We start from the raw sequence: 13,799 nt of genomic DNA, 5'->3' as shown, positions 1-13,799 counted from the left end.
TAAAATGATAAAAAGCTGAACAAACTGAAAAATCAACCACTCTTCTTAGATCTCTAAGAGAAGTGAGGTCACAAGGCAAATTATTACAACCTTTTAGAGCAGAGAACATTGGAATTATCAGACCAAGAATTTGAAGAAACTATAATTAATATGCTAAGGATTTTAATTTAAAAAATAGGCAACATACAAGTACAGATGGATAGTTTAAGCAAAGAGATTGAAATTCTAAGAAGAATCAAAAAGAAATGCTAGAGACCAGAAACACCAGCAAATGACGAATGCCTCTAGTGAGCTCATTAGTAGACTCGTTAGGGCTGAGGAAGGAATTTCTTAGCTTGAAGATATGACAGTAGGGATTTCCAGATCAGAAAAGAAAAGAGAAAGAAGAATGGGGAAATAAAAAGCAGAATAGAATATCCAAGAGCTGTGGGACAACTGAAAAGGTGTGTCATACACCTACTGGAAATACCAAAACAAGAAGAAAGAGAAAGCAACAGAAGCGACAGTTGAAGCAGTGACTTAGGATTTCCCCAAATTAATGTCAGACAGCAAATCACAGACCCAGGAAACCCAGGAAATATGGAACATGTTAAATGCAAAAAACAAGAAACAAAACAACAAAACTATACCTAGGCAAATCATATTCAAACTAAAAAAAAAAAAAAGAAAGAAAGAAAGAAAGAAAGAAAGAAAGAAAGAAAGAAAGAAAATCTTGGAAAAAAAAAAAAAAAACCAGAGGAACAAGTATAAAAATCGGGATTCAACTTCTCAGAAACCATGAAACCAAGAAGAGAATGAATGAAATATTTAGAGTGTTCAGAGAAATAAAATACCAGCCAAGAAATCCATACTCTGTGAAATTATCTTTCATGAGTGAAAGAGAAATGAAGACTTTCTCAGACAAACAAAAATTTGGAAATTTGTTGCCAGTAGACCTGCTTTACAACAAATGTTAAAAGAAGTTTTTCAGAGAAGGTAATTGATAATAGATCCAAAGCTCAGATCTGCATAAACAAAGGAAGAGTATTGGAGAATGTATGAGTAAAGGTAAAATAAAACTTTTCATTTTTCTTAATTGTGACCTTGTTAACAGTTTGAACAGTTTGTTTAAAACAAAAACACAACAATGGATTTGATTATGTATGCTTTTTTTTTTTTTTAAGATATCATTTATTTATTAGAGAGAGAGAGAGAGAGAGAGAACACAAGCAGGGGGAGTATCAGGCAGAGAGAGAAGCAGGTCTCCCGCCGAGCAGGGAGCCCAATGTGGGGCTTGATCCCACGACTCTGGGATCATGACCTGAGCTAAAGGCAGATGCTTAACTGACTGAGCCACCCGGTGCCCCAATTACGTATGCTTTAATCACATATATATACATTCGCACATATACATACACATGTGCTGTGTTGCCGATGTGTAAGTGAGAGGAGTGACAGCAGTGGTACAAAGGATGGAAGAGGACTCAGGGATATTTGGTTATTATAAGGTGTCTGCACTACCTGAGAAGCGATATGGTGTTAACTCGAAAGTAGACTTGGATTACTTGTAAATCTATATTATAATGTCTAGGATAATCACCCACAAAAATTTTTTTTAAAGGTTTTATTTATTTATTTGACAAAGAGGAATCACAAGTAGATGGAGAGGCAGGCAGAGAGAGAGAGAGAGGGAAGCAGGCTCCCTGCTGAGCAGAGAGCCCGATGCGGGACTCGATCCCAGGACCCTGAGATCATGACCTGAGCCGAAGGCAGCGGCTTAACCCACTGAGCCACCCAGGCGCCCCCACCCACAAAAAATTTAAATGAGACATAATTGATATGCTAAGGAAGAAGAAAAAAGTATGGATCATATAAAGTGCTCAGTTGAAACCACAAAAGAAAGGAAAAGTGTGGAAGACAAAAACAGGAACAAACAAACAGTAAAAATGGGGTAGATACTAATCCAAGTGTATCAATAATTACCCTGAACATCAGTGGTCTAATGCACTAATAAAAAGACAGAGGCCCAACTATATGTTGTCCACAAATAAATTAAATGTTAAGACATATATGGATTCAGAGTAAAGTGGTGAAGAAAGACACACCATGCTAACACTGATTAAAAGAAGTGGGTGTAACTATGTTAAATTCAGACAGAGCAGAATTCAGACCAAGGGTAAAGAGGGATATTACATAGTGATGAAAGGGTCAGTACTCCAAAAAGACACAATAGTTCTTAATGTGTATGTGTCTTCATAGCAGAGTATTGTAATACACGAGGCAAGAATTGATAAAAGTGCAAGGAGAAATAGATGAGCACACTACTATAGTTGGAGACTTTACTGCTCTGTCAGACTGAACAGATCTGCCAGACAGAATCAGGAAGAGCGAAGTTGAACTATATAGCATCTCCAGTCAACTATACCTGATGCACCTATAGAACCCTTCCTCCAGCAACAGCTGCTTGCACATTCTTCTCAAGCTCACATGGAACATTCACAGACCATATTTTGGGCCATAAAATCCATCTCAATGTCTTAAAAGTATAGAAATAATATAGGGTCTTCTCTCAGACATCAGCAGAATTAAACTAGAAACTGATAACAGAAATGTAACTTGAAGGTCCCCAAATACTTAGAGACTAAGCAACAGTCTTCTAAATAACACATGGATCAAAGAAAAATAGCATTTTGAACTAAATGAGATTGGAAACACGACAACATAACTTATGGGATGCAGCAAAAGCAGTGCTTAGAGGAAATTTATACTAGGAAAGAGGGAAAATCTAAATTTAATCTTCTAAGCTTCTACTTTGGAAAACTAGAAAAGGAAGAGCAAATTAAATCCAAAGTAAGGAGAAGAAACGAAATAATAAAAATTTAGATCAGAAATCAGTGAAATCAAAAATAGAAAATCAGTAGAGAAAATCAACAAAGCTAAAACCTTCTTCTTTGAAAAGATCAATAAAATCTATAAGACTTTAGCTAGACTAAATAAGAAGAAAAGAGAGAAGGAACATAATACTAATACCAATAATGAAAGAAGGGATATCGCTATATAACCTGTGGACATTAAAAGGATGATATGGGAATGCTACATCAATTTCCTACCCCAAAATCTGGTAACCTAGATGAAATGGACCAAGTCTTAAAGATACAATTTGCCAAACTCATGGAAGAAATATGGAATCTGAATAGGCCTACATTTTAAAGAAATTGAATCAATAATAACATTTAATGATATTGTGATTTGTAAGAAATACATATTTAGTCATTCAGATGACCCCATTTCCCAAGTGTTGAGGGCCCTAAGTGTCTTTTGTTATGCTAATAAGGTGACTTTTAGAAAGCACCTGAGGAGGGGGCTGATTGCTGGTGGAGTCAACCTATGATTAGAGGGTTATAACTTTTAGTCCTACCCCTTGACCATAAGGTGGGAGAGGAGAAGAGTTAGATACTGAAAGATAGACAGTGGAGAGTGATTTAATCGATCATGCCTTTATAATGAAGCCTGCAGGAAAACACAAAAGGAAAGGGTTCAGAGGGCTCTCCAGTTGATGTGGTCTGAGTACAGTCTCCTTGCCCCTTTCCACAGCCCTTGCCTTAATGTGTCTCTTCTATCTGGCTGTTCCTGAGTTATATCCTCTTTTAATAAACAAGTAATCCAGTAAAATATTTATCTGAGTTCTTGAGCCCCTCTAGCAAATTAAAAGACTTGAACAGACCCTTCACTGAAGGTAGATGGCCTGTAAGTATATGGAAAGATGTCCGACATAGGGAATTACAGATTGAAACAATAGTAAGTTACTACTGCATCCCTATTAGAATGGCTTCTCCAAAACACTGACAACACCAAAGGCTGGTGAGGATGGGAAATAGCAGGAACTCTGATTTATTGCTGGTGGGAATGCAAATGGTGCAGCCACTTTAGAAGACAGTTTGATCATTTCTTATAAAATATATTCCTACTGGGATCCAGTAATCACCTCCTTTCCACTCCTTGTGATTTACCTAAATGAATTGAAAACTTATGTTTAAACAAAAACCTGTGCATGGATGTTTATAGCAGCTTTTTCATAACTGTTAAAACTTGAAAACAACCAAGATGTCCTTCAATAGATGAATGGATACATAAGCAGTGGTACATCTAGAAAAGGGAATATTTTTTATTGCTAAAAAGAGCTATCAGGCCATGAAAATACATAGAGGAAACTTAAATGCATATTACTAAGTTAAAGAAGCCAATTTGAAAAGGTTACATACTGTATAATTACAATGATACAATATTCTGGAAAAGGCAAAACTATGGAGAGTATAACAGTATCAGTGGTTTCCAGGGGTTATTGAGAGAGGAAGAGATCAATAGGCAGAACATTGAGGATTTTTAGGGCCTCGTGTCTATTTCAAAATGGTGGATATATGACCTTCTACATTTGTCAAAACCCATGGAATGAATAACACCAAGAGTGAACCATAATGCAGACTGTGGACTGTGGGTGATGATGTTGGGTCAATGTAGGTTCATCATTGTAACAAATGTACTAGTCTGATGGGAGGTATTGATAGTGGGGGAGGTTGTAACTGGGGGTTAGGGAGTGAGTAGGAACTCTTAATTTCCACTCAGTTTTGCTGTGAAACTAACACTGCTCTTAAAAACAATTTATTAAGTTTTAAAAAGATTTTAAAAACAACAGAAAGTAAAAATTTTAAAAATGATTCCATTTTACTTGTTTGCTTAAATGTTTCTTTCACAGCTATGAGCTCAAAATTCACTTAAACATAAATCAGAAACCATTTTCACTTACACACAGACTTTATTAATAGTAATCATACACTCCAGAGATAAACTATAAAAGCCTATTCAACTCATCCTGTGGTTGAATTAATATAATTTTCAGTGAAAAGTAATGTAACATTACTAGTTTAAACAAATACTTATATTTAAAAAATTTGTCAGGAATGCTAGTGCTTGAGGAAATGCAGGTGCTGAGGCAGGGGTGGGGGAAGGGGGCAAGAAGAGTTTTATAGTTAAGCACTCAAAGACTGAAGTACAGTTCGGTTACATGGAATTTTTCACTTCAAATAACTTTTTAGTTTATTAAAAAAAAAGATGACAATAGATTTGGGGAAGAAAGAGAAAAGAAGGGATCTTTTCTAGAAGGTGGAAAATGAAATAGAAAAGACACAAGAAAGTAACTTTTTAATAAATTAAGATAAATTTAATAAATTAAGAGATGATGTAACTGACTAGACTAATTGCTGAGCATTAAAATAAAGGAGAAACGCAGTGTTATGGTCAGTACATGACTCCACTGATACTGAAGAAGAAGCAGATAATAAAGAGACACTGCTGTATTTTTTAATGATGGTACCAAGTATCTCTGGTTCAGAGTAGCTTGTTTTAAACCACTAGGTGTCCCATCCAAGTACTAACCAGGCCCGACCCTACTTAGCTTCTGAGAGCAGACAAGATTGGGTGCGTTCAGGGTGGTATGGCTGTAAATCAAAACCTCAATGAGATACCACCTCATACCAATCAGAATGACTAACATCAACCAGTCAGGAAACCACAGGTATTGGCGAGGATGCGGAGAAAGGGGACCCCTCCTACACTGTTGGTGGGAATGCAAGCTGGTACAGCCCCTCTGGAAAACAGTATGAAGTTTCCTCAAAAAGTTGAAAATAGAGCCACCCTATGACCCAGCTATTGCACTACTGGTATTTACCCCAAAGATACAAATGTAATGATCCAAAGGGACACGTGCACCCAAATGTTTAGAGCAGCAATGTCCACAATAGCCAAGCTATGGAAAGAGCCCAGGTGGCCATCAACAGATGAATGGATAAAGAAGATGTGGCATATATATTCAATGGAATACTATGCAGCCATCAAAAATGAAATCTTGCCATTAGCAACAATGTGGATGGAATAAAGCGTATTGTGCTAAGCAAAATAAGTCAATCAAAGAAAGATAATTATCATATGATTTCATAGATCATTTGAGGAATCTGAGAAACAAGGCAAAGGATCATAGGGGAAGGGAGGGAAAAATAAGACAAAACCAGAGAGGGAGACAAACTATAAAGGGCTCTTAATCTCAGGAAACAAACTGAGGGTTGCTGGAATGGAGGGGTGTGGGAGGGCTGGGGTGTCTGGGTGATGGACCCTAGGGAGGGTATGTGCTATGGTGAGCACTGTGAGTTGTGTAAGACTGATGAATCACCAGCCTGTACCCCTGAAACAAATAATACATTGTATGTTAATAAAAATAAATAAATAAATAAATAAATAAAAATAAACCAGGTGGCAGGGTAGAGAGAGAAGAGGCAGGTTGAAGTGGATGGTTCCTGGGGATACATTGAATAATTAGTTACCTATTAGACTTGTGTCATAGTTCAGATTATATATATATATTTATGTATTAATGTTTCATGTGTGATATTTTGCATGTTGTGTTAAAGCATTAACATTTTGCTACTAAAATAATATAAAACTTTTAAACAGTATAAACAAAGTATTGATTAAAAATTGACTTGGTATGTTAGTCAGTGTGACCCAAATTTATTATATCTGCTACGTATTTACTTAATTTTTCAAAAATATTTTAAGGTTACAATTGCTATTTATTATTTTTCTGTATTTTAATCAGATATAAATTAACAGTGAAAAATTGATAATTGCAAGGTTTAACTTCTTTGTGGTATAAGTGAAGATTGTCTCATGTTGAGAGTCCTCATTTTTAGACCAATATTTTGACTGTATTAGAAAAGGTACCAAATAATGGTCTAGATTCTGCCTTGAAAAAGCTTTTTTGGGTCACTTAATGTATTCTTGAATGCCCTTCTTCTTTTTTTTTTTTTTTAAAGATTTTATTTATTTATTTGACAGACAGAGATTGCAAGTAGGCAGAGAGGCAGGCAGAGAGAGAGAGAAGGGGAAGCAGGCTCCCCACTGAGCAGAGAGCCTGATGCAGGGCTTGATCCCAGGACCCCAGGATTATGACCTGAGCTGAAGGCAGAGGCTTTAACCCACTGAGCCACCCAGGCACCCCTTGAATGCCATTCTTGAAGTAACTACATAGGGTAATATTCAGAATATGTTTTTTGTTTTTGCTTTTGCTTTGGTGTTTCCCCTGTATCTGGGTTTTCAATAGGATCATAGACTTATAAACATCTTCACTCTTGGCTTCCTATTCTCCAGCATCCTAGAAGAACTGAGTTTACACATAGAGTCACAGAAACCCTGGAGCTGAGAGGAATGGTAGGGAAAACCTCTTTCAGAGGGTTCTTTTAGATGGAAGGAACAGAGACACGAGGTTAGATGCCTGCCTCCAGCTCATGCTCTAGGCCGGCTCGGAGCTGGGTCTCCATCCCTGCGTGCTGAGTCCCAGCCGGACTGATGCTGCCTGTTTACTCCACCGTCCTCTGCTGGCCGCATCAACATCTTGTGACCAGTAGTTTCCATCTTCCTTCTGTCGCATCTTCACAATGAGCAGTGTTGTTAACGCAGCTTGTCTACTTGCCCTGTGTACCGCAAATACTTTGTGCAAAGACACTGAGTCACTATAAACACAGTGATGTTCCCTGGCAGAGGCCACAGTCCTCCCAATATTGTTTTACCCTTGAATTTGCTGCTTTGAATGAATTACCAGTATTTAAAAATTGGTAGCTTTTACGCAGAACTCTGGATGCTTCCATTTCTCTGGAAGTTTCATAAATCTGGCAACAGTGGAGGAGCTTCTCCAGTGGCACTGGAGCCCTTTACGTAGAATCTGCCCCTTCTGTTCCACCGTGCTCCCCATCACTCCTCTACGATCCCCAGTCCTCGGCCCTGTGTTCTTTGTCATTGATCATTTTCTAATCTCTTGCTTTTCACATTTGAATTACATGCCTTGATGTCTCTAGACATTTGGGGATTTCAGCTCTCGTTCTCTGAAAGTATACCCTGAGATCAATAGTCCTAGTAGAAATTTTTTTGTCAGGGCATAAAGATAAGGATTGATAAAGATAGCTATAAATAAGTTTTTTGAATAATGAAAATGACTGATATTTCTCCAAATTTGGTTTTCAAGGCAAACATGTCCCAGGTCAGGCAGGTGGGACTGCTGGCCGCGGGATGTCAGCCGTGGAACAAGGACGTGTGTGCTGCCAATGGAGACAGGTTTGCCTACTGCGCCACTCTGGCCATCTATATTTACCAGGTAAAATACTTTGGTTGCTTTTGGTTTCTCATTTTATTAGGTAAAATTAACATTTAGTACATACTTTAAAATCCCTGTTACATAAAAGTTTTAAAAGTACTATAATGTAATTGATAATTATATTTTGTTGCTGTTTATACTCTATTGGCTTTGTAATTCAAGCTTTTAGAAAATGCCTAAATCATAGTTTCAAGTTACTAAAAATCTTTTTTTTTTTTTTTTTTTAAAGATTTTATTTATTTATTTAACAGAGAGAAATCACAAGTAGATGAAGAGGCAGGCAGATAGAGAGGAAGGGAAGCAGGCTCCCTGCTGAGCAGAGAGCCCGATGCGGGACTCGATCCCAGGACCCTGAGATCATGACCTGAGCCGAAGGCAGCGGCTTAACCCACTGAGCCACCCAGGCGCCCCCAAGTTACTAAAAATCTTAATTGATTTCATCAACCTTTATGTGCTGTTTGTCAGAAATTTCCTCAAGAATTAAAAGCTTCCAGTTTATGAGTGATGAGCAGTAGAACTTAATGCTTTTAAAATATATCTCCATATAAATAATTGGAATTCATTTATTCATTTGTTTCAGACTTTGCTCAGTAGCATTTCATATGAGAAAAAAAATCAGAGAATATGGGTTACCCATTAGAGGTCATTATATTAAAAACCGTGCAGATATAAAATATTTTGAGATATTCTTGAGATACAAACCTTTATAATTCCTTTTTTTTCATGTCTGAACTCTATCCAGACATCGCTATTCAGTTTCCAGTCTGAAGAGCCAATGGCCTTCCGAATTGCCCCAGATCGAGGTGCTATAAACATCTTAAATTCAGGACAAACTTTCTTAAACCTGGAGTCAGCATTTCTATGTGAGCAGCCAACCACTCGTCTGAACCACGGACGTGAGGGTTAGCTCTGTTTGGCTCCTGCTTCTCACTCCTGTATTTTAGGTTAACCAGGAGCAATCCTAGGGTTTGTAGCCTTCTCACGCGACTATTATCATAGTCTCTGACTATAAAATAATAAATACTATAAATACTATAATAAAAGTCTCATCTTTCAAATCTCAGCTCAAGTGTATAAACTATTTTCCATATTCTGTCTTTTCCACTTTTGTGATAGCAAAGGACCTTATAAAATAGACTGTCTCTCTGCCTGCTTCCCTTTACCAGAATCAGTATTCCTCACCTTTGAATTTCTCAAGTTACTCTGTGCTCTCTGGAATTTAAGATACTCATTAAATATTTTTTGAATGATACATTTTTTGTTGTTGTTTTGAAACAACAGTGCATTTCAGTGAAGAGAAAAAAATGATTCGTTATTCTGGAATAAAAATCTTTTTAATTACCAATAGTGTAGTTTATTGAAAATTGAAGAAAAAATAGCATTACTCTATAAACTAGTTAAATAATAAAATACTGAGATTTTATGTAGTCTATTATTCAAGACTATAGGAACACCAAGTAATCAACCTGAGTTTTAGTATAACATATCAGTCTAGGTAAAGTATTCCTTCAGCGAGTAAGGACAGAGAATGGATAAAGGCAGAACTTATTTTTTTTCATGTTCACATTTGTCCAGTTTTATGATGACATTTTATGACTTGAATATTTAGGAAGATTGAGCTAAAATTATTAATATACAAAACCTATGAAGAAAATTTATGTGTTATTAAAGACTGAAACAAACTAAGAATCATCCTGATTTAAAAATTAAAACAAACTCAGGTGACAGTTCATTACAGAGTTCCCTGTAAAAACTTGTTTCAAAGTATGCAAATATACAATTACATTTATATTAAATGGTGACATTAATATTCAACTTATGTTAATCAGTATTGTTTTAAATGTTATTGTCTAAATTGAAATGCTTTGAAAATTATGCTACATAAATATAAAATATTAAGGTTATTTTTAAAGGGAATATTTATTAAATCATACCTAGGGTCAATGTACAGTCAGAGTCTGATAGTTTGTCACACATTGTATAATAATACTGACGTTTTATCACATCTGTCTGAACTATTAAATGATACTTGTAAATGCCATAAGAATTTTCTCTTTGACCATTGAATTGTGATGCGATAATATATTAACTACTCTAAAAATAATTTATGGTGCAGCTGAATGTAATGGTATAGACTCATCATACTGAACTGTAAATATAATAGGAATGTATTAATAAATTATTCCCCATATGTATATATATTGTGCTTAAGATACTACTTGGATAATTTGTATAGTAAAGCTTCTTAATGTTCTTACTGTATTTATAGACTCTTCCACTGAATTTCTAACTTATGTAGCAGTTCTTCTGTTAGATACATTAGACACATTCACAGTATTTACCACAGATAAATCACTGAATGACTTAAAACTTACAAACCTATTCCTTACAAACCTATTCCTAAATGTACAGAAAATGTACTTAAATATATTTAAACAAGCCAACTTAAGATGATTGTAACTGCAAAACTCCACTTGTACTTGGTTCTTCTTGACAATATTTTCATCTGACATTGTTCAGGAATAGTTGAAGTTCAAGTAGTAAGAAATATAGAAATTATAGAAGGGAAACCTTAGGAAATAATTAGGTTGTTAGTCAAAATTTTATATGCAGAGATGTTCGCTACAGCATTATTTGTTATAGCAAAATTTCAAAGTGGCTTTTGTGGTAAACAATAGCAGATTTTTTTCTGCTAATCATCACTTATTAAGGAAATGCAAATCAAACTACAAAACTACAAGGACATCTCACCTCACACCTGCCAGAATGGCTAAGCACAAGAAAAAAAAAATACAAACACAAAAATAAAAGCACAAGAAACAAAAGATGTTGGCAAGAATGTGGAGAGAAAGGAACCCTCATGCACAGTTGGTGGGAGTGCAAACTGGTATAGCCACTGTGGAAAACAGTATGGAGGTTCCTTAAAAAGTTAAAGATAGAACCACCCTATGATCCAGAAATCACGCCAGTAGGTATTTACCCAAAGAATACAAGCACACTAATTCAGAGGGCCGTATGCACTCTCATGATTGTAGCAGCATTATTTATAACACCTAAACTGTGGAAGCAGCCCAAGCGTCCACAGACTGACGAATGGACGAAGAAGTGGACGGCATATAAATGGAATATTGCTCAGCCATAACAAAGAATGAAACTTGCCATTTGCAGCAACATGGATGGAGCTGGAGAGTATGACGCTAAGTGTAATCAGTCAATCAGAGAAAGACAAGCACCAAAATGATCTCACTCCTATGTGGAAGTTAGAAAACAAAACAAGCAAAGGGAAAAAATAAGAGAGGGAGAGACAAATCAAGAAACAGACTTTTAATTATAGAGAATAAACTGATGGGGAAGGGTGGAGGGAAGGGGGAACTAGGTGTGGAGGTTACAGAGGACGCTGGTGATGAGCCCTGCTAATGTGTGGAAGTGTCGGTCACTCTATTGTACACTGTATCAGCTGACTGGAACTAAAATAAAAATTTTAAGAAATGATTTCTTTCTTTTGATTAAATACACTTAACACTTGAAAGCAAACCAAGGCTTGGAATGTGTTCATACCATGCATGTTATTAGGTATACTAATTTTCATGTATGTAGCTTTTTAAAATTAATGTGATTATTAATGAGAAGTGTGTTATCTAAAAAGAAGCACTGAAATGTCTTATTTATATATTTTTTTTAGTTGGATCACCGTTATAATGAATTCAAACTTCACGCAATTATGTCTGAACATAAAAAAACAATCACAGCTATCTCTTGGTGCCCACATAACCCTGATGTGTTTGCAAGTGGCAGTACCGATAATTTAGTGATCATTTGGAATGTTGCAGAACAAAAAGTCTTGGCTAAGCTCGACAATACAAAAGGTATATTTGTAACTGGGTTTTATTTTACTAAATGAAATATTTTTATTTTAATAAGCAAAATACTTTATTTAAATTAGCTCAGGTTTTAAACTAAGCTTTTCAAACTTTCTAGTTTGAAACTGTTTAAACTGCTTTTCAAACTTTCTAGTGCTAATTTATGTAAGAAATCTGTGGAAGAAATTTTATATCATGACTCATTGTACATATGTATAAAAACAAACAAAATTTCATGAAATATTTTATACTTAACACAATGATCCTTGAAAAATGATCAATACCAAATGATTTAATTAATATGTAAATATAACAAAAATTCCCAAAATAAATATAAAAATAATAACTGGTGAGATTTTCTTAATGGGACAATAAGTCTAGCCTCTTCATTACTGTATTCCAATCTGAAACATACAAGGACAGTGTTACACATGTAATCAGTGCCCTGCTGAGCTGGTTTCTTTCCTTTATTTTTAATTGGGTCAAGATAGAAAGTCCTAATTCACACAAGTAGGTCTTAGTGAATTGAATATTATGATATTATTTCTAGCTAACATCTTATCCCATGATAATGATGAAGTTATCATTTTTCTCTGTTAGATGTCACAATAATTCAATCACTTTTTATTTTTTTATTTTTATTTTTTAAAGATTTTATTTATTTATTTGACAGAGAGAAATCACAAGTAGATGGAGAGGCAGGCAGAGAGAGAGAGAGAGAGGGAAGCAGGCTCCCTGCTGAGCAGAGAGCCCGATGCGGGCCTCGATCCCAGGACCCTGAGATCATGACCTGAGCCGAAGGCAGCGGCTTAACCCACTGAGCCACCCAGGCGCCCTCAATCACTTTTTAAACACCAAGGGTGTCTCAGTTATTAATTATGATTTTGAGAGCTACTGCTGGACGTGTTTTCCATGTCCAGTTGTTTCTCTAACAATTACTGGTTATAGCTTTGAGACAGAAAACTGAAACTTGACCGTCTCACTAATTTTATTTTGTTCAGTTTCTTTATAATCTTCTTTTCAGTGTGTAGCAACAATATTGAGAATTCATAGGCAATTGTATGGGAGGAACTCTTGCTTCCAAGATAATAATAATGCCTTTTGGAACCTTTGGATATGTTCAGCATACTTAGTGTATTTCTTTTTCCTTGTCTTTTCAAATTTAGGTCATTAGGAATATTGAAAATACCAGTAAAATAAACCAGTTTTGTTATATAACTTCCATTAAAAAAATATTTGCCAAACAAGGTTAATTTTTCAGCTAGAAAAATGTGACTCTCATTCCCAAGCTCATATAACCTGCTGCTTATTTTCATTTGCAACAACCCCTGAGCTTTAGTATTAGATAATGTGCAGTTTGCTCCAATCTCAGAGCAAAAAATTTTTTTAAAAGATTTTATTTATTTATTTGAGAGAGAGACAGTGAGAGAGAGCGTGAGTGAGGAGAAGGTCAGAGAGAGAAGCAGACTCCCTGTGGAGCTGGGAGCCCTATGCGGGACTTGATCCGGAACCCCGGGATCTTGACCTGAGCCGAAGGTAGTCGTCCAACCAACTGAGCCACCCAGGCATCCCAGAGCAAAATTTTTTAAAAATCAACTCTATTCAGTGAGCCTCCATTAAAGGAACAGTTTTCCTTAAGATTTTTAATGCATCAATGAGAAAAAGCCATAATACTTTTAGTATAAGGCTTTGTGGTAGATAAAAACAGCAATTTATAGCCTCAGTCAGAAGTCTCAGTAGATTTTTCATGTTTTTTTGGT

At 35.9% G+C, this 13,799-nt stretch overlaps 1 protein-coding gene across 8 annotated transcripts in view; it reads left to right on the top strand.

Moving 5' to 3' along the window:
* The window catches only part of WDR17 (WD repeat domain 17), a 101,202-nt gene that overhangs the window by 30,857 nt on the left and 56,546 nt on the right, over nt 1–13,799 (top strand). For 7 of the 8 annotated variants that reach the window (XM_082715837.1, XM_082715836.1, XM_082715831.1 and 4 more), the window contains 2 exons: nt 8,051–8,179; nt 11,862–12,045. In XM_082715837.1, coding sequence (XP_082571963.1) covers nt 8,057–8,179; nt 11,862–12,045 — 307 coding nt within the window. In that variant the 5' untranslated portion in view covers nt 8,051–8,056. Of the gene's footprint in view, nt 1–7,045; nt 7,062–8,050; nt 8,180–11,861; nt 12,046–13,799 lie in introns of those variants that run through there. The other variant, XM_082715835.1, reaches the window with a different exon arrangement.

This window comes from Mustela nivalis (assembly GCF_964662115.1).
Source record: "Mustela nivalis genome assembly, chromosome: 20".
NCBI lineage: Eukaryota > Metazoa > Chordata > Mammalia > Carnivora > Mustelidae > Mustela > Mustela nivalis.
Note: the sequence above shows the minus strand (reverse complement) of the source record. Positions and strands in the feature narration are given on the sequence as shown.